The 21,970-nt window shown below is 37.6% G+C and overlaps 1 protein-coding gene across 1 annotated transcript in view; it reads right to left on the reverse strand.

Moving 5' to 3' along the window:
* Positions 1–2,909: 2,909 nt before the first annotated feature.
* LOC126267053 (peptidyl-prolyl cis-trans isomerase-like 1) overlaps positions 2,910–21,970 on the reverse strand; it is an 88,572-nt gene continuing 69,511 nt past the window's right edge. The window contains exon 5 of the mRNA XM_049971891.1: positions 2,910–3,087. Within this exon, the coding sequence (XP_049827848.1) occupies positions 2,972–3,087 (116 nt within the window). The 3' untranslated portion in view covers positions 2,910–2,971. The remainder of the gene's footprint in view (positions 3,088–21,970) is intronic.

Raw genomic sequence — 21,970 nt, forward strand, 5'->3', positions numbered from 1 at the left:
CTTATGAGAGCCCTGATATGGTAAAGTTTGGGAGTATTACCTAAATTTCTTTCCTGCTGGTGACATTTGTCAAGCCTAACCAGAGGCATTATGATAGTAAAGATACTGGAAAGGTTTTCAAAATGTTTTCGTTATTTGTACAGTAATGCATATTACGCTGTCCAGTCACATTAATATGACAGTCTGCGAAAAACCCGAATAACCACCTTTTGAAGCAGGGACTGCTGCAAGACATGCACAAAGAGAGTCAGCGAGGCTCTGGAAGGTACCAACAGGGATGCAGAGCCACGCTGACTCCAGTGTGGTGGACAGCTGTGCTAGGTTTCTCAGTTGAGAATCAGTGGTGCAGACAGCTTGATCAAGGTGATCCCACAGTTTCCCAATTGCGTTTGAACCCATGGAGTTAGGTGGCCAGGGGAGTACAGTAAACTAATCCTGGCACTCTTCAAACCACACCCACACATTGTGACCTGTGTGACACTTAGCACTATCCTGCTCACAGATGCCATTGTGCCGAGGAAAAACAAACTGCATTAGGGATGGACACAGTCCCTAAGGATAGATGCATACTTGTGCCCTGGAATACCATGAAAACATTCCCCAGACCGTAATGCTCTCTCCTCCAGCCTGGACCTTGGTGACAATTGTTACAGGGTGTTTGTTTTCAGTTCAATGAAGCATAAAACATGATTCATTTGAAAAGGCTACCTGTTGCCACTCAGTGAATGTCCAGTTGTGGTACTGGTGTGCAAATTCCAGCCTTCATTGATGATGAACAGCAAGTCAGCACGAGTGCATGGACCAGATGCCTGCTGCAAAGGCCCATATACAGTAACATGCACTGAACGGTCGTTGAGGAGACACTGTTGGTAGCCCCTTGGTTCATTAGGGTGGTCAGTCATTCGACTGTTTCATGTTTGCCTGTACACATCTCCGCAGTCGTCATTCAGCCCTGTCATCTACGGTCCACAGTGCACCACAGATGTCTCGACACTGGTTTCAGATAGTGCCATTTTGCCATGCATGATATATTTCAACAACAGCAGCACATGAACAGTTTATAAATTTAGCCATTTTGGAAATGCTTCTACCCTTGTCCCGAAAGCTAATAATCATGCCCTTTTGGACATCAGTTGTTCCATGTCCATGTTACAACAACAACTGCACCATTTTCTGTGTCTCCCGACACACTTTATACATTCTCCATTGTTAGTGCTGCCACCTGCCGTCTGTGAATGGTTACTGCATGTTGATGTTAGACATAGATGGTGGTCACATTAATGTGACTGCACTGTGTATAACAAAGAGGCATTACTTATCCCTATGATGTTCACAGAATGTTGCCAGAATTATGCACTAGAAGAGAGGTCAATGCAAAAGTCTATCTAATCGACCACATGTGTTACAAGTTTTCCAACAATTAAAAGGAAGGAATTCAGAAATCCCTTTAGTTATGAGAGTGAAAGTATGAAGTAAAATTATTGTGTACCTGAAAGAATTTAGTATAGGAAAACTGCATTCTGTCACAACACTACAAGAACATCAGTCAAACAGTCACCAATGGAGATGCTGCAAATAATATCTCAAACCAGAACTACCTAAAGACAATGGTTTAAACCTACAAACATGCAGTACAGTACTGAAAGATCAACTGTGACTGATTAAAACTGCCCATCTGTTTTTCATTCTTTTTATTTATACGTCATGGTAAGACTTCCTGACAAATGCCTGATTGTAACGTACTGTAACTGAGGTTACTGTGTTGTACTTTCTACTCATGCTACATACCTGTTCTTATTCATGATTTTAACTAAAAAAAGGAATGCTGATTTCAACTTGAATGTTGGTTTCAACACTGTAGTGCTTTACTATGCATGGTCCTACTGGCCATGGTGTATTCTTGCCTTTGTCCGGCAACTGACCTGAATCAATCACCCAATTATTAGGGGATTTTTGGTTCAACTTGCGTTGCAACAAGGATTGAACCCTAGACCTCTGCAGTTGTAGTTTGACATACAGCCTCTAATAAGTTTTACACAACTTTATTTTTTGAGTGGGTGCAATAATATTATGACAATTGTTATAAATTGCTGTAGTACTGACAGTTTCAAAGAAGGTAGTGGAGTTTCAGTCACAAGAGAAACATGTCAAACTTTCCGGCAAAGTCTTAAGACTCCCAAGCCATAGGAACTACCCACCAATGACACCTTCAACTCCCAATACTATATTATTTATGACTTAACACTATGCTTCAGTTCAAGCAGCTCTTTGTCCAGTGTAGTTGTTCACCGCATCTTGTAATTTATGTTCTTCTGATTTAATATCACTATGGCAGACTACTATATTATTTGTGGGTACTAATGATAGTCCTGCATTCTGTGAAATTAAATAATTTCAGAAGCAAGCTCATTCCAAGTAAATAAAATTATCTTTTATTAGATGTCTGCAGAATTCTGTTTTGGAATGATTGAAACTATGGTTTATTCTTATAATTTTGAACACACAATATATTTACCTAAATTTAGTAACACACTCTCTCACACAGGTCAAAAATTTCGTACCTCTTACAAAAATTATCCATCTTTGTGCATTTAATAGTGCTCAAGTCTGACCGATTTAAATTAAGTGTAAGGATTATGAATGTGTTCTATGAGAAATGTGGCAAGCTTGCTCTGTAACTCCAGATGCTCTTGAGCATCAGTAATTTGCTTTGTATCACTTATGATGTTGCAGTATACTTATTATCAAGTATGAAATATATTTAACTACGTAATGAAATGGATCTCCATAAGCACTGCACTTCCAGTGAAACCTATTTATCCTTTCTCCACTACACGCACATAATTTCTTCATTATTAATGTAGCTACTTGTATATTTATTATAGCAGTAAATTATCATAGTTCAAAGATTGAGTTTCATAAAACATTTATTTTACAAAATAGGGCGATACAATCACTCAGTTAAGCAAGATCAATGTGATCTTACAACACCTCTGGTTATTTTTACATCATCCACTGGCCTGTCATTTTTATCTGTCTCTACAAGTCCTATCCTCTTCACTACACTCATTCCCGAATGTATACGACCTGCAAATAAAGAGAAGGAGGATGCTGTTAAAGCCACTTCATACACATTTACATGTATAGTGTTGGCATATATACAGGTAACTACAAAGAAAAATTTTTCCTTCCTCCAACAACTCACATTTCATACAAGTTAGAAAACAGTAAAAGTGATAACTAGATAAGCATCATAGTTCAGTTATAGTAAGTAACTTAACCACTGTCTTAAATTTTGTTCACAAAATCTTTTCAAGAAAGAGTGACAGATTATAAAACAAAGATTTTATTAAAACAACCCAAATCACTACAATAACATAACACCCATATTTCACTTTCTTTGGCATTTACATATTTAAAAATAGTGAAAAATAAATATTCTTGAATTGAGTCAAAATAAAAGAATTATTTCACACTTAATGTAAATTGTTTCACTTACAACCAAACTTTTAACAAATGGCATTTTTAAACTTGTCTGTGAATAGAAGAAAATAAGGGGTATATATAATAAATCTTGACAATATTCTGAAACAATTATTTACAGATCACAAATAATGATACTCATCATTCCCTCATTTCTTCACACACTTAAGAAGCCATGCAAAGAGCATGGATTAGCGATGGGAAATGGAAAATGTAAATGTATATGCTAACAAGAACAAGTGAAGATCCTGATTTATGTGCAAACTACGAAAACTAACCATCTTATTAATAAAAGTTATTAAAAAATTATGTGCACATTTAATCATTCCGGTATTGGAATTAAATCTGTATGAAATATGTAAAAAAAAAAAAAACAACAACAACAGAAGAATAGATCACAGCATAAGATAAAAATCTCTGTTGATTTGAATGGAAAGCTTATTAATTAATGTTCACAGACAGTAGGTATTATTAATTGACACTTCTTAAATGATGTAGAGACAATAAGGCCAAGAAGCTCAGAAGAAAAATCAAGGCAGTATGTTGAGAAAGCACTCACAGCCACATTTCCATGTGAAATGAAAAAAGTAAAAAACATTCTCAAAAATACAAAACTGATACAGTGTTTGTGACATTTCCAATAACATTTCAAAGAATTGTCATTTAGTAACTACTAGCCTCTTTGAAATATGTCATGTGTCACCAAATCAAATGAATTTTTTCAGGAAGATTAAAATATGCAACTTTTATGCCCATTTATAAGAAAGATGACAGGAATGATGTTAATAATGACTGAGCCATTTCACTGCTGACATCACTTTCAATTTTTTTGAAGGGCTGATGTACTCTAGTATAGTGTTCCATCTTCATAATAATAATAAGCTTAGCATATCACAATTTGGTTGTCAGAGGGGTTGCTCCACTCAGATCTTATCTTTACATTCACTCACAGGATTTTATAAGGATTACATAAATAAAAAAAAACAGTACTAATGACTTCTTTCTGTGATTTATCCAAGGCATTTGACAATGTAAATTCAACATTTTGTAGTAAAATTGGACTTTAATGGAATTAACAGTATAGGTAAGATGCCTCATTCTATATTCAATAAAAAGAATTCAGAAAGGTGTACTTCATAATTCATCAACTGTAGACATGTGTAAGTACCAGATTCCTTACTTTACCAGTCAATACACCCCAATAGTGAAGCATTTGATATCCGAATGTGAGTGTGCTAATGTTTTACAATTATGGTTAATGTTTAGTCATTTGTTACTTAATGTTGTACGAATGTACAGTTGCTATCAAACTTAAAAGTATAATTATTTCATTGTTGCACCAGTTCGTTCTGTTTTATAGTATATCACATAATGAAATAAGAAACTTGCCAAACTAAATTTTAAAACTCTTCCATGAGATCTTGTGACAATAATGTAGTTGAAATTATTTTGTAATTAGTACAAAATTTAATGTTATTTTGATGTAATTGTTTAAAAGTGACATTTTTTGCAATTTGTATAGAAAGCTAACTTTCTGCAAAATTTTTCTTGCATCAAATACTTGTTGTCCTTTTGCAAAACTTAATATTGTACTCAAAGTTTAGCAAATTCACAATTTTTTTATTTTAGGCTTAATTTTGTATACATTTCAACAATAGTTTGTAGTTGTTGTCGTCGTCTACAGTCCTGAAACTGGTTTGATGCAGTGCTCCATACTACTCTATCCTGTGCAAGCTTCTTCACCCCCGAGTTACTACTGCAACCTACATCCTTCTGAATCTGCTTAGTGTATTCTGCTCTTGGTCTCCCTCTATGATTTTTAACCTCCGTGCTTCCTTCCAATATTAAAATGGTTATCCCTTGATACCACAGAATGTGTCCTACCAACCGATCCCTTCTTCTAGTCAAGTAGTGCCACAAACTCCTCTTCTCAATTCTATTCAGTACCTCCTCATTAGTTTTGTGACCCACCCACCTAGTCTTCAGCATTTTTCAGTAGCACCACATTTCAAAAGCTTCTATTCTCTTTTTTGTCTAAACTATTTATCGTCCATGTTTCACTTCCATACATGGCTACAATCCATACAAATACTTTCAGAAAAGGCTTCCTGACACTTAAATCTATACTCGATGTTAACAAAATCCTCTTCTTCAGAAATGCTTTCCTTGCCACAGCCAGTCTACATTTTATATCCTCCCTCCTTTGACCACCATCAGTTATTTTGTTCCCTAAACAGCAAAACTCATTTACTACTTTAAGTGTCTCATTTCCTAATCCAATTCGCTCAGCATCACCTGATTTAATTTGACTGCTTTCCATTATCCTCGTTTTGCTTTTGTTGATGTTCATCTTATATCCTCTTTTCAAGACATTGTCCATTCCGTTCAAGTGCTCTTCGAGGTCCTTTGCTTTCTCTGACAGAACTAAAATGTCATTGGCAAACTTCAAAGTTTTTATTTCTACTCCATGGATTTTAATTCCTACACCAATTTTTTCTTTTGTTTCCTTTACTGCTTGCTAAGTATTCAAATTGAATACCACCACGGTTAGGCTACAACCCTGTCTCACTCCTTTCTCAATGACTGCCTCCCTTTCATGGCCCTCAGTTCTCATAACTGCCATCCGGTTTCTGTACAAATTGTAAATAGCTTTTCACTCCCTGTACTTGACCGTGCCACCTTCAGAATATGAAAGAGAGTATTCCAGTCAACATGGTCAAAAGCTTTCTCTAAGTGAAATGTAGGTTCGCCTTTCCTTAATCTATCTTCTAAGGTAAGTCATAGGGTCAGTATTGCCTCCCATGTTCCTACATTTCTACAGAATCCAAACTGATGTTCCCTGAGGTCAGCTTCTATCTATTTTTCCATTTGTCTGTAACGAATTTGTGTTAGTATTTTGCAGCCGTGGCCAATTAAACTGACAGTTCGGTAATTTTCACACCTGCAACACCTGCTTTCTTTGGAACTGAAATTATTATATTCTTCTTAAAGTCTCGTGGTATTTTGCCTGTCTTTATACATCTTGCTCACCAGTTGGTAGAGCTTTGCCATGGATGGCTCTCCCAAGGCTATCAGTAATTCTAATCGAATGTTGTATATTCCCATGGCCTTGTTTTGACTTAGGTCTTTCAGTTCTCTGTCAAATTCTTCACGCAGTATCATATCTCCCATTTCATCTTCATCTACAACCTCTTCCATTTCCGTTTATGGTCTTCAAGTACATCGCCCATGTATAGACCCTCTATATGCTTCTTCCACCTTTCTGCATTCCCTTCTTTGCTTAGAACACGTTTTCTATCTGAGCTCTTGATATTCATACAGGTGGTTCTCTTTTCTCCAACGGCCTCTTTAATTTTCCTGCAGGCAGTATCTATGTCACCCCTAGCGATATATGCCTCTATACATCCTTACATTTGTCCTCTAGCCATACTGATTAGCCATTTTCCACTTCCTGTCGACCTCATTTTTTGAGACGTTTGTATTCCTTTTCACCTGCTTTACTTACTGTATTTTTATATTTTCTCCTTTCATCAATTAAATTCAATATATCTTCTGTTACCCAAGGATCTCTACTAGCTCTCATCTTTTTATCTACTTGATTCTCTGCTGCCTTCACTATTTCATCTCTCAAAGCTATCCACTCTTCTTCTACTGTATTTCTTTCTCTCATTCTTGTCAGTTGTTCCATCTCTCGTTCTTGTCAGTTGTTCCGTAATGCTCTCTCTGAAACTCATGACAACCTCTGGTTCTTTCAGTATATCTAGGTCCCATCTCCTTAAATTTCTACCTTTTTGCAGTTTCTTCAGTTTTAATCTACAGTTCATAACCAATAAATTGTGATCTGGGAATGTTTTACAGTTTAAAACCTAGTTCCTGAATCTCCTTCTTACCATTATATAACCCATCTGAAACCTTCCAGTGTCTCCAGGCCTCTTACACGTATACAACCTTCTTTCATGATTCTTAAACCAAGTGTTAGCTCTGATGAAATTATGCTCTGTGCAAAATTCAACCAGGTGGCTTCCTCTTTCAGTTCTTTCCCCGAGTCCATATCCACCTACAACTTTTCCTTCCCTTCCTTTTCCTACTATCAAATTCCAGTCCCCCATGACTATTAAATCTTCTTCTCCCTTCCCTATCAGAATAATTTCTTTTATCGCATCATACATTTCTTCAATCTTTTCATCCTCTGCGGAGCTACTTGGCATACAATCTTGTAATACTGTGGTAGGCATGGGCTTTGTGTCTATCTAGGCTACAATAATGCTGTTTGTAGTAGCTTACCTGTGCTCCTATTTTTTTTATTCATTATTAAACCTACTCCAGTATTACTCCTATTTGATTTTATGTTTATAACCATGTCTGTAGTCACCTAACCAGAAATCTTGTTCCTCCTGCCACCAAACTTCACAAATTCCCACTAATTCCCACTTTAACCTATCCATTCCCCTTTTTAAATTTTCTAACCTACCTGCTCAATTAAGGGACCTGATGTTCCATGCTCCAATCCATAGAATGCCAGTTTTCTTTCTCCCGATAATGACGTCTTCATGAGTGGTCCCTGCCTGGAGATCCAAACGGGGGACTATTTTATCTCCAGAGTATTTCACTCAAGAGGATGCCATCATCATTTAATCATACAGTAAAGTTGCACGCCCTTGGGAAAATTTATGGCTGTAGTTTCCCCTTGCTTTCAGCTGTTCTCTGTCCCATCACAGCAAGGCGATTTTGGTTAATGTTACAAGGCCAGATCAGCCAATCATTCAGACTGTTGTCCCTGCAACTATTGAAAAGGCTGCTGTCCCTCTTTTGTGTATGTGTGGGGAGGGGGAATAGTTTATACAACTGTAATTGTTATGATTCTACTTACAGCATGGCAGAAGAGCTCAGCATGTCAGTCCTTTTTAACTGAAGTTTAGTACTAAAGGGTTTGTGTTGTATATTCCTAGATAATGTACATATTGTGAAAAGTACATTTAGCTTTTCAGAGGAAATATAGTGCCAAAATGCATATAAATCAGTCTTTATTGTTTGGTAGAGGGCAGAATAGAGATCACAAACACATGAATTTTCAGGCTATCTGTCTGCAATGAAATGAACATCACTGATCCATTATTGAAATTGAGTGTGATCCTCTGATACAGTTTATTCAAAGCAAGTAATATGCTTCAAAAATCACCAAAGTAAAGTACAAATTTACTGAATTTTAATTCATATTCTGCTGCCATTTGTAGCGGACCATTACGTAGCAGATATTTCTCTGACTGGGGGAAATCATCAATGTGGCCTTCTCGTACATATTATAGATCTTTCATTTAACACACATGAAATAATTTAGTTCTTTCTTGAATGACATGTACCAAAATCAATCTGAATACAGAAAACTGTAAATAACACGTATAAAATAACTATTAATTGTTCTTCTACAAATGACCCCGTCTCTCTCTTAATTTCAAGAAAACAGTATATTCAATTCTGCACATCAAGAGCACAGCAGCAGTGACAAATTTGACATATGATTTGAAGTAGGTAAAGAAGGCAGGATTTAAAAAGAGTTAGGTGTACATACTGATGAAATTATAAATCAAAGGGTGGTTGGGGGGGGGGGGGGGGGGGGGAAGGAAGAAAAAAAAGATTTCACAGTTTCTTAAATAACTCTGTTTAGCCACTTTTACTCAGCAACATTACATTGCTTGGAAATATATTCTGCAGTAACTCAACTTTCAAAAGAAAGTCTTCATTGCACAAGAATCAACATATTGTGCTCATACTTTTTGTATAATTTTTTAGGGGGGTTAGGTTACTTTAACTACAGCACAACAGTAAATATTATCTCACATGAAATTTGCTGTATATAATTCAGTTTGTTCAGAAGGAATAACAACATCCATGTTAGAATACGAGACGAAAGAAACACCTTCATTATAAGGTGTAAATAATGATATTATCACAATCTGTCATCATTTGCCAAATGATATTAAATGCCTGACAGATGGCAAAGCTAAATTTGAAAGTAAGCTGAAAAAGTTTGTTCAGGGTAACTCATTCTATTCCTTAGAAGAAATTTTTGTTTGGAAACATTCAGTAGATTTAACAAGGAAGTGTTACATGTTTACTTTTTTTATTAAATGAAGTACTGTTTTCTGTTATGTGGACCTAATCTGTAAGTGGACAGCATGCATCATATTTCATTACCAATTAGGTAACATTCTGTAATTTACATTATATTACACCATGTGACCCATGAAATATTTAACTAACTAAAACTAAAATAAATTAAATCCCGTAATGAAGGAAAGCCTTCATAAATGAGGAATGAATGATGTTATATGTTAACAAGCAGAAGCAGCCACTGTAGGATACCTCTGTAAAGCATACAACAATTTTGTGACACGCTAATCAATTTACAGTGATAACTATGGGAATTACACAGCTATATGTTTATTAGGAAAACAACAGCTATTTTAAAACATGCCACTGCTGTGGCTTTTGCTGTACTTGCTAATATTTTATTTAATGCTCCATAATGAACAATTTTGCAACTTTAGACAGAATACTATCAGCTGCCTATATAATGACAAAGCAACACCTTTTTAACACAAACATTAATGTTAAATAGAAATTACAACCACGAGCCCAAATATTCTGGTGCATTATAAAAGCAGAAGCTATTTGGAAACAAACAAGACAACAGTTCTGACAATATACAGGTCCTCAATGTAGAGAGACTACTAAAAAGGCTAACAGAAATAACTGAGAAGTGATTGTATGAGGAGATTTCACTACTGATTTCATATCTAATAATTCTGATCAAGGGCACCTAGGGACCCTCAACAGGGACAAAAATAGTGCAACAGTGATTGATAATTTGTTTATAAATTAATAGTTTATTTCTAAAGAAATAGTTTATCTGACCATGATGGACAAATGGAAGCATTTGCAATGAGTTGAGACATTTACAGCTGTCCACGATCTACATACGTAATGGATCTAATAGATGTTTGCCCATCCACTCATTACTCGCACCCACTAAGGTGACGATTCCCTTAAGAGTTCGGGCAACCTGTACGCATTCGCACAGACGAAGATCAATGGCCGGGTAGCCTTTAACTATATATGGAGATAGTAACTGTTCTCGAAAGAACAGATACCATTGATGATGAGTGGATGGGCAAATATCTATTAGGTACATTACGTACATAGATTGTGGACAGTTGGGAATGTGGGTCTCAGGGGAAGCGTGCAAGGGATAAGTCCCTGTAGTTGCACTATTCATCTGTGTCCTCAGTGGCTCAGATCGATAGAGCGTCTGCTATGTAAGCAGGAGATCCGGGGTTCGAGTACTGGTCAGGGCTCACATTTTCAGCTGTCCCCATCGAGGTATTTCAACAACACCTGTCGGCAACTGAGGGATTCAATTAATTATCATTTATTCTAGAGAAGCTGCACTGTCATCAATGGTATCCGTTCTTTCGAGAACAGTTACTATCTTCATATATTTTCATAATATAATCATTATCCCATCCCAGATTTTCCATTGTTTAAATATAAGACAAGGTTCTTTCCAAATTAGTCATTAAAAAAAATACAGGGTCATCTTACGTTTGCAGATTAAATTGATGTTGCTGCTCTCAATGTTTTTACATTGTTTAATAGCTTATTGTAGGGACTGCCTTACATTTGCAGATAAAGCTTTGGTAAATGAGATCACACACAGATTTAACTTTAAGAATTCAGAAGGATGAGAGCGGGAAGAGTGTCACCTACTTGGCTGGACACTAGGACATATGGGTGGAGGGGAATCACAAGCAGGAAGCAAATTTCATCTTATTGGCACCAGTGGGAATGTATCCAGTATACTTTGGTTTTTATGAGCATCTGCCATACTTAAACTGTACTTTGCCTGCACCAAATTGTAATCAAAATTGATCTGATTCTGCAAATGGACAAGTAATAGTATTCATTTCTACATGAGGCAAATTAATGATAACAGAAATATGTTCACACAGATCACTTGAATTAAGGCACAACAAATGAAAAACAAGCTTAAAAATGGTGCTAATGTTTCTACTCCTCTACAGCAATGTTGATTTTCAAGGTTGGCAACAAAAAGTGAAGTTCACTGCTAACCCAACGTGGTACGATTTCTGATGGCTCTGTTGCAGGGAGGCAAGAGGACAAAGTGTTCTGCCACTGTTTGCTTTTATTATCAGAATTGTGCAAAATGTAAATTGTAGCAACTGATAAGGGATGCAGCCATGACTCTCTTGAGAAATCTGAATTTACAATTTCTTGGTTCACAATCAGTTCACGCACACAATACAATGCTAATTTTAAGGAGAAGCCACAACTGTGGAGCAAGAAGAAAATGTCTTTTCATAGAAGCAAATATTTTGTAGGGGGCATCAAATGAAGAAAAAATAAAAGACTGCTGCTTCTACACACTAAATTTTCAGACGGCTCCAGCAGGGAAGGTTTCATTAATTGAAGCAGCAGGTTGTTCAACATGGCGTGACAGAAATGCAATGGTTTCCTGATTACTTGAAAAGCACTGGGGATAAAGAGGAATTTTTATACTGCATGTACTGCAGAGTTCAAAGAAAGTACTGGTTTGTGCGCGAGGATGACAAAGAGGGCTTGACTTACATTACAACATACACAACGCAATATCACTGACTTCTTGCAGCATTTGGCGAAATAATAATTGCATCAGCATCATATAATCAAATTAACAAGCAGAAATATTTACTAGACCATATGGGTCATACCCAGAAGATGCCTGTTTATTATGATATACCGGTAAATGTTGCTATCAACATAAAGGGCATTAAAAGTGTTCCTATATGCAGTTGAGGGATTCTTACACTTATCCGTACCTATGTAATGGTATTTTTGGTTAACAATAATAATTAATTTAGCATGAACTCTGCAATTCATAAGTGCAGTAATAGATATAAAAATAATATCCATGCAGATTATAAATCATTCTCTCTGGTGCAACATTCTATAATAGGTTGCCACTGAATGTCAGGCAGGAAACTCAATATTTAAAAAACAAAAAAGAAAGAATACTTCATTAGCCACTCCTCTAACATTTTATCAAAACATTCAGATTCAGGGAAGTAAATTCTGTTAACACATTAATACTAGTCATAACTTCTTGTTAGTATACTCTACAAAAGTACCAGCAGTAGCTCTTATCCTGTGAGAGCCGTTTCATCTCTGTCTAAGTGCTGCAACCTACATCCATTTGATCTTGCTAACTGTATTCAAGTCTTTGTCTTCCTCTACAATTTTTAACCCCAACACATTTCCCTCCATTACTGAATTGACTATTCCTTGATGCTTCAAGCTTCTTGTTTAACTTATCCAAGGGCTACAGCCACCTTAATCATGATATACCCTGCCAACCAGTCCTTCCATTTAGTAAAGTTGTGACACACTTCTTTCTTCGCTTTAATTTGATGTCGTACTTCTTCATTAGTTATCCAACTTATCAAAAAAATATTCAGAATTCTTATGGAACATGATATTTCAAAACCTTCTATTCTAGTTTTGTCTATAAGCTTACTGCCTATCAAGCACATCTCATTTCCCTGCACAGCTAATCCACACAAATACGTTCAGAAAAAGACTTCCTAACACCTAAATAGATATTCAGTGTTAACATATTTCTCTTTTCTTGAAAGCTTTCCTTTTTACTGCCAATCTGCATTTTACATCTCTCTAATTCTGCGGCACTCAGTCTACTAATTTCAGTATCTTGTTTCCCGATCTACTGTACACACAATATAACCTGGCACTTTATGCAGGGGATGCTGGAAGTGTACGCATGCCATAACCCACTGCCACCTGGCGCAGCAGAGAGAGGAAAAGTATGGGTGCAGAATATGCCCTGCAACCCCCTTGCAGGGAAGGTCAAACCTCAAAGTTTGCATTTCTTCTTCCTAAACTTTGATTAACTTTCGAAATTTCTCCTTGGTTTCCTTTACTGTTTCTTCAACAGAAAACTATTGCACTCTCTTCTGTGCATTTTGACTCTTATAACTGCACTTTGGTTTCTGTACAAGTTGTAAATACCAATTTGCTCTCAGTATTTTATATGAATGATTTCAGAATTTCAAAGAGTGCATCACAGTCAATGCATTAAAATTATGCTGTTGGTGTAGGCCCATGTTCTCCTACATTTATTTGGGACCCAAACTGATCTTTCCTCATGTCTGTTTTCATGTCTGTATTTTACAATGATGAATTATTAGAATTGTTGTTTAGTAATATTCACGCCTACTGAGTTTTCTTCTAGAGAATTTGAATTATAGCATTGTGCTTGAAGTCTGATATTATTTCACCTGTCTCATACATCTTGCATACCAGGTGAAATAGTTTTGTTGTGCTTTGTTTTCCGGAGGGTCTTAGTAATTCTGAAGGAATGTTGTCTAAACCAGGTGCACTCTTTCAAATTTTCTTCATAGGTTACTTATTTTTCCTGTATGTGGAATATATCTTCCCCACAGTCATACATGGTTCTACAGTTTTGCATTTCTTCTGTTAGCCATTCCTGCTTTGCCATCTTCCACTTCCTGCCAATCGCATTTTTACAAGTCTGCCTTCTCTTCGCCAGCTTAATTTTCTCCTGTCACCTAAACTTCAATATCTCATGTATTACCCAATGCTTTATTGTCAATGCTGATCCTCTGCTGCCTTCATTATTTTATTTGCCAAATTACCCCTCCATCTTCTGTTGTATTCCTTTCCCCTGTTTCAGGCAATAGGTGCTTACTGCTTCCTATGAAACTCTCAACAATCTCTTGTTCTTTCAGTTTATTTAGTTTCCATCTCCTTAATTTTTTCCAGTTTTAACCTGGAGCTCATAACCAATAAATTATGATCAGAATCTCCTTTTTTCAGGTTTAACCTGTGGTTCATTACCAATAAATATGGTCAGAATCTATATCCGCTCTTGCAAATATTTTGCAGATTAAAATCTGATTTCAAAATCTCTGCCTTATCATTATATAATCAATTACAAACCTTTCAGTGTCTCCAGCAACCAGAGCCAAATTTCCACATACTGAATTAAGTGATCTGCACTGACTGTCAAATACTTTTATTCATAGTCACAATCAGTTTCATATCAATTGAAGATGCATCCTCTGGTGATCTGTACAAAAATTACTAAAGAAATTTTTTTACACACAATGGTCTGAAGAATAAAGGGATACTGAAAAATAGTATTGTATAGCAATACCTGAAAAGTGCTCCCAGAGATTCTATTTAACAACTCATAGCCAAAATTTAACTGACTTAAGGACAGTCCCCACCATTCATGTCAAGTTATAAAAAATAGCGTGCTAAAGGCAGTAGCCCATATTTAAAATGAAGGGGATGGCATAGAACTTGTGGAAGAAACAAAGCTGTAGACTAGCAACTCACCTAGACAATTACAATGTATGAACCCAGTAAAAAGGAACAGCCTTACCGGGCCACAAACAGGAAGGGGGATGGGTGGCAGCAGCAAGACAGTATTGACAGCTCTGTAATGCAGTAGATATTTACAGGCGGCACCAGAGGCGACAGAAACAAAAATGTCGTTATAGAAGGTGAGAAGGGGGGGAGTAGGCTGAACATGTGCTACACTACTTAGAAAATATGTAACACAGTGTAGAAAAGACTGAGCCCCATTTAATAAAGAAATGAAAGTGGACGATTAAAATGTAAACTATTAATAAAGCCCACATGGTAATACAAATATCCTTCTTCACAAATACAATACAATATTACTGGAAAAATGTAAAAGGCTAATTTGAGAAGCTATAAACCTTACTTAAAGTAATTTTGTATTGCAGTCTCCCTATGGAAGAAAATGAGAGACAGCAATATGAGATAACTTTAAGTAATAAGGGATATACAGGATCATTTGTGATGATTATAATGCTAAATATATAGGTCAGACAGGAGGAGCACATCAATGATTCTAGTTCATAATCAGCACTAAGCGCGTATTTGTGCAAAACTGGTCACATTTGGAAGAGTATGCACGTACTACATTTCAAACTTGAAGGTTATACCCTTGATGTTTTAGAAGAGATTGAAATTTACCGTGCTTTAAAAAGATTTCCTGATTCCATCCTAAATGTGTGGACAGATTTGTGACACAAGGGTCTTTTAGCTAATTTTAACTGTCTAAGCAGGTAGAAATTCCTCCTATAGTCCACTTTGTTATTATCACAGGTTTTTAGCTTTCCAGATTAGCCTTACGTGATTTTCCACTAATACTGTATTATATTTATTTGCAAAGCAGACGCACACATGGAATTTTAATTGGACTCAATCTTATCTTTTATAAACCATCTTACAAACTTTTAAAGTAGTTTAACATATATTCAACTGCCCCATGTCCTTACTCTTTACACCTTCTACAGTGATGGTTTTATTTTTGTTGCATCTGATGCCACCTGTCAACATTTTCCACATTCTAGACGGGTCAATACTGTCTTGCCTGCTGTCACCCAACCATCTTCCTGCTTATGGCATGGTAAGACTCTTCAAATTTGTTGGGTTCATGACTGGAAATGCCTAGGTGCATTACTAGTTTACAACTCTGTTCCACATAGCCTTTATTCAGGTTTTATTTCTATAGGTTCTCTGCTATCCCCTTCATCGTAAATATAGATTACCGCCTTTCGCATGCTACATGTTTATAACTAGGTACAGATGATGGGGAGTGGCTCTAAGGCAGTTACCTTCCTGCAATGAGTTGTTAAACAGAACCTCTGTGAGAGCTTTTCAAGTATTGCTATATGATACTACTTTTCAGTATCTTTTTATATCGTCACACCATTGTTATGAATTCTTTGCAAAAATTTCTTTTCTTTATTAATTTTTCTACAGATCACCAATGGATGCAGCTTCAGTTGACATGAAACCAGTTGCAAATTTGAATAAAAGTATTTTACACACAATGCATATAATTTCTCTTCCATGTATACAACCTCCTTTCATGATCTTTAAACCAAAGATCTGTAATGATTAAACTGAGCTCTGTTCCAAATTATATGAGCTGACATCTCCTTTCATTCCTTTTTCCTAGTACAGGTTCCTCCATTATTTTTATTTCTCTTCCTTTCCAGCTATTGAATTTCAGTTCTCCATCATAATGAAATTTTCATCATGACCCAGAAGATAAGCCATAGGACTGCATTGAGTTAATAAATGCTAGCAATTCCATTTGTAGGATAAAAAAGCAAGGGATACTTCTGAAGTGCTAAACAGGCAGAACTGAACTTTGTGATTAATTTATCCATGTGCTAGTGCTACACCTCATAGTTTGTGTGTAATTCATTATACTTTGTTTAGTATCTGAGTTTGCATGACTATGCCACTACACAATACTTCTGGTTCAAGGTACTGTATTGGCTGGCAGTGGCTTCACAAGAAGCTGAGGAACAAAACTCAGCAAGAGGAAATGAAAAACCACCATGTGGGTTAACATATGGAGGAGCAGAGAGTTCACAAGCACAGGGATAGACACAACACATGGCAGGCATAGGTGAGTGATGACTGAGTGGACAGCTGTTAATGGTAATTTCTTTGGCACTTTCAATCAGTCCTGCAGCTGCAAATGCACAAAGTTCACTGTAGTGGGCACTCCCTACTGGTGTTATGTCCTGCATACATTTTCAGCCTCTTGACTCATTGAAAATGCCAGAGAACTGACCATTAAAAGTTGTCCACTGCAGTGAAATTCATGCACCACAGGGATAAGGGAATAGCACAAGTCACAAGGCACAAGCTCAGATCTGCAGTGGTGCATTAGATCTGTGAACCACTGCTTACTGTCACCCAAAGGTAAACACTTCCATCATCTGGTCTGCCCATACTATTCAGTCGTGAGAAACAGCTCATGACAGCTCATCTTTCTCTACTGTGATGTCCGATGATGAGGATACTACATCCCTTCTCCCTGAAAAGGCCATGCAAGACAAAAAATGGACAAGCTTAGGCCATGACCTCCAGTACGGAACCAGAGAGAGTGCCATGGACATGAAAGGAGACAATGCCAGCTCTGCTAAAGGGGTGGAAGGGTGTGGAGGCAAAGGCAATAGTCAGCCCATTGACAGTGGCAGAGATGAGACCACATCCACGTGAGAGGATGAGGATGAGGATGAGGAGGAGGAGGAGGAGTAAAAGTCCACATCAGGATGCACAGGAGTGAGCCTTGCTGGGGTCTGAGGCTGCAGGCAAAAGGAGGATGGCACAGAGAACAAAAGGGGTGGCAACAAGGAAGCACACCACTGCAAGTGGGAGCCCACACCTGGAACAGCATCATGGCCTGGCTGACTGGAAGACCACAGAGGTGCTGATCCAATAGGGTGCAGGCACAGCTGATTTACATGGCATCTCAGCTGCTTATGACCAACATCTGCCACAAATGCTGCCGACCTGTTCTGCCCACCACAACACACCATAGCCAACCCTACTGTTGGCTGAAAGACCAGGACCAAACGGCTGTCCCATAGGGAAAATGTGGCAGGTTACGGTGGTCTGGGGCATATGAGTAAGGATGCAACAAATCTAGGGGATCCTGTGGCTGGCGCCCATGCAAATGTTGTGCCAGACTGCACCAACTCATCAGCATCACCTGCTATGTAGCCGGAAAGCTCGACATTGTATCGCCAAGCGAGAAGAAGTACACAAGGACTTCTTCATTTGTGTCTTGAATGTATGCACAAAGTGCTCAATATCCAATTTAGAAGCTGGGTGAAACATGACAGTAGTCAGATGCTGAATTCAACATGAATGCAAAAGTCTTCAAACTTCAGTGACACAAATTGCTGACTGTTATTGGACATGAAGGTCCTGGAGAATCCTTCAGTGGCAAAACTGACTGACAGTGCAGGAAAAGTGACAGTTGATGATGTGGAGAACAGCTTGGCTATGTAAGGGGAAATTTGACAAAGCATTGATCACTAACAAACCCAAGCTGACCAAAAATGGATCAGTAAAATCAATGTGTACCATGTCACAAGGGCACTCTAGGACCAGCCAACAGGAAAATTAGCACAACAGTGCATTCTCACATTAAATGTTTGATGTTGTGATTGAATGCCAACCAGTAGACACAATGTCACACTAAGGTCGTACACTGATGCAATGCATGCAGCAACTGGAGTATGGAAGTGTGCAATGATAGGGGGACAATCACTGCTTTTCTGTGGCAAGCATGAGGATACCCAATGGACAACGTAGAATTGATCACATAGGAGACAAAACATATCTCATGTTGGATCTGCACCCAAAGAGACGCAGTCCATCCAACACCCTTGAAAAGCTAAACCAGTTTTCTGGAAAAGCGGGTCAGCGGCTGTGGCGGTTGGAACTTCATGCACTGTCAAAGGAAAATCTAAGAAGGTTTGCTGCAAGGTAGCATCCAATGTAACACAAGAGCCCCCTGTCGATTGAAATCTGGATCGGGCTCCACCATGAAAGCCCATCAGAATTTGCATGCTGGGTGGTGGAGCAGTAAAGAATATCACATCAATGATTATTGAGAAAGAAGGTCTACCTCTGCAGTTGGTGTACAGGCCTATCTGGAAGCATGGTATGGGGGCCACATAAGGAAACCAGTGGCTGGTGGTCTTGCTCCACACAAGAAAACATGAAACATTTTAATTCCGAAACAATAGCCAGTGCTTCCTTTGCACCTGTGAATAGTCATGGTGCACCATAGAAAGTACCTTGGATGCATTAATAATGGGCTGCTTAGTGGCATCAAGGTTCTGGTGGGACAGAACTGCACCAATGCCACACTGCGAAGTTTCACAGTCCATGGTTAAAGCCTTACCAGGCTTAAAAGAAGAAAGACATGGTCTGTTGACAATACACATACCAAAACACAAAATCTTGCCCAAAAAGGACTGGAGCTCTTTCATGTTCTTGGACATTGGCAAGTTGACAATGCTTTGTTGTGCTCATCCACAGGGACAAGGACATCTCCGCTCTGCAAATGTCCCTAAAAATGCACCTCTGGGAAGAAAAAACTGCTCATTTCCAGCTTGCAATGAACGTCATTCCCAAGAAGGTGTTGGAAAACCATCTGTAAGTTTCATAAATGCTCCTCGCATGTAGAGTCCATAACTCAGACGTCATAAATGTAAATTACGCAACAGAGAATGTCTTGAATCAACTGCTCCAAATATAATTTATAAATTCCCAGCGCAGATGCAATTCCAAAAGGAAAGCAATTAACTGATATAGCCCAAAGGGAAGTACCAAAAAAGCCTTAGAAGCTGTTTACAATGGCAACTGGAGACATGTAAAAAAATTTGAAACCTGACAACTTCACCAACAGCTCCTCCACCCATTCAATTGGGTACAAATCCACAACACATGGCGAACTGTTTATCTGCTTAAAATCAGAGTATAGGTGAACCGTGCTGCAGGGCTTCTGAATCACCACAATAGGAGAACCGAGAGTCTGATTCTGCCAACACTGCAACTCGACCTTTACCTTGTTGTGTGTAGAGAAGGGAATTGATGGAGACAACAACATTTAGATACTGCTGATGGCGCGAGGGAAATGAGTGCCTTGAAATTTTCTGCCTGGCTCAAGGAATTTTCAATCAACCCTGAAAAGTGACAGACTGAGGTATTGAATAGACTTCAGGAACTATCAGAAAGCCAACTGCAGAAAAATATTCTAACACAAAAGTATTTCATGCCAACGGGGAGTTTATCACTAAGAATGTAAGTACCCATTTCACATTCTTATTATAAGCAGGAATGGACAGTTGCTCCCGCAATGGAAAAACACTGTTTACAATAAGACACAACTTGACGTAGCACCGTTGCAGCATTGGGCAGCCCTGCAGCTTGTACGTGTCAAGGAGAGGTCCACAGTGTTGGAATGGGAGTTTTGAAACCATCTATACAGTAATGTAGGTTAGGGCCCCAGGTATCTCGCACTGCAACCATTCACTCTGGTAGGCCCTCCTTTGCAAATCATCAATGAAAAAAATTTTGTTATTTTGCATGATGTGCTAGAGCTTTAAATTTGACAATGATACAACTACTGGTATTATAACACAGAGGTTAGTCTATGAGATCGACATGCGGAAGGCTGGGGATTCAAATGTAATCAGATGCCCCAATTTATATTAATTTTAGATAGTTTTTGAGATGACTTTGGTCATTACTTTTATTCAATTAACTGGTTTAAATGTAATTTCTTACAATTTCTAATCCTATGTCGTGTCATTTTAATGATGACAAAAGTTTTTTTTTTCCATTTGCTCTTATTTTTTCTTCTCATCATTCTGTTTTGATTAGGAATCTTTGTGCATATAATTTTAATAATTTTTTGTATTAATTTTGTCTTAATTTGTTCCATTTGATTACCTTATATTTTTGTCTATGTTATTGCATTCATTATTGTTATGCCTAATTTTGTGCATTTATTTATGGTATCTTCTTTCGTTTAGGCCTTCATCTCCTTCATCTGCTTCATTTATACATAGTGCAAAATGAATTTGTGTATCAAGTGTTTGTATGCTGATTGCTATCCAAACTATGTTCACTTTATACGTAATGGAAAGTGCATTTTGGACACCATTTCACAGCCGATACAAATAGATTATATTGTCTTTTGTTTTTGAACCAACAGATAAGCATTTTCAAGTGTTTAAATATTCTGATAGATAAATAAAACTAATTAAAATTGCAAGCACAAAGATTGAAAATGAAAATAGAATGACAGGAAGAAAAAATAAGATTATATGAAAAAGTTAATAAGATGATTAAAATGATGGAACAAAGGATTAGATATTTTTAAAATTTGTAGTTAAAATAATTAACCAAATAAAAATAATGATCAAAGCCATTTCAGTAACTACTTAAAAATGAAAAAATTAAAGTAGCTGACAATACTTGAATCCTTAACCTTTTGCACATCAGTCTTGTATGCTAGCCACTACACCAAGACACCACTGAACGTCAATATTACCATCAGTATTAAGAGTGTAGAACATAATGAAAAATTAAAATACTTTTTTTGTCAGTTACTTGGAAATGGCCCCCCCCAGGGTGAATGGCTGCAGGGTGAGAACTGGGACCCTAACCTACACCACAATATTGATGGTTTCAAAAAGTCTCTCTCACCCCTGGAGACCTCTCCTTGTACACTGATGAGGCTGACTGTCACTCCTGTGTATTCAAAATTCAACCAGATGCCTATCCACAACCAATATTAGTAAAATGTGATGGGGCGATCCATGTGGGGTGCTAGCAACAGCTCCAGAGTCCAGTGGAAACAAAGCCACATCCAAGGGCCAATCCACAGCTTGCTAACTGTCGCAAACAGTTGCTAAATGACCCTCCTGATGGCATACCCCACACACAGCCTCCACGTGCAGGCAATCATGTCAAATATGTACCAAGAGAAAACAGGAGCAGGATTGCTGGTTTACCCTTTTAGTGGAAGGAGAGTAAG

This window comes from Schistocerca gregaria, chromosome 4 (genome assembly GCF_023897955.1).
Source record: "Schistocerca gregaria isolate iqSchGreg1 chromosome 4, iqSchGreg1.2, whole genome shotgun sequence".
Taxonomy (NCBI): Eukaryota; Metazoa; Arthropoda; class Insecta; order Orthoptera; family Acrididae; genus Schistocerca; species Schistocerca gregaria.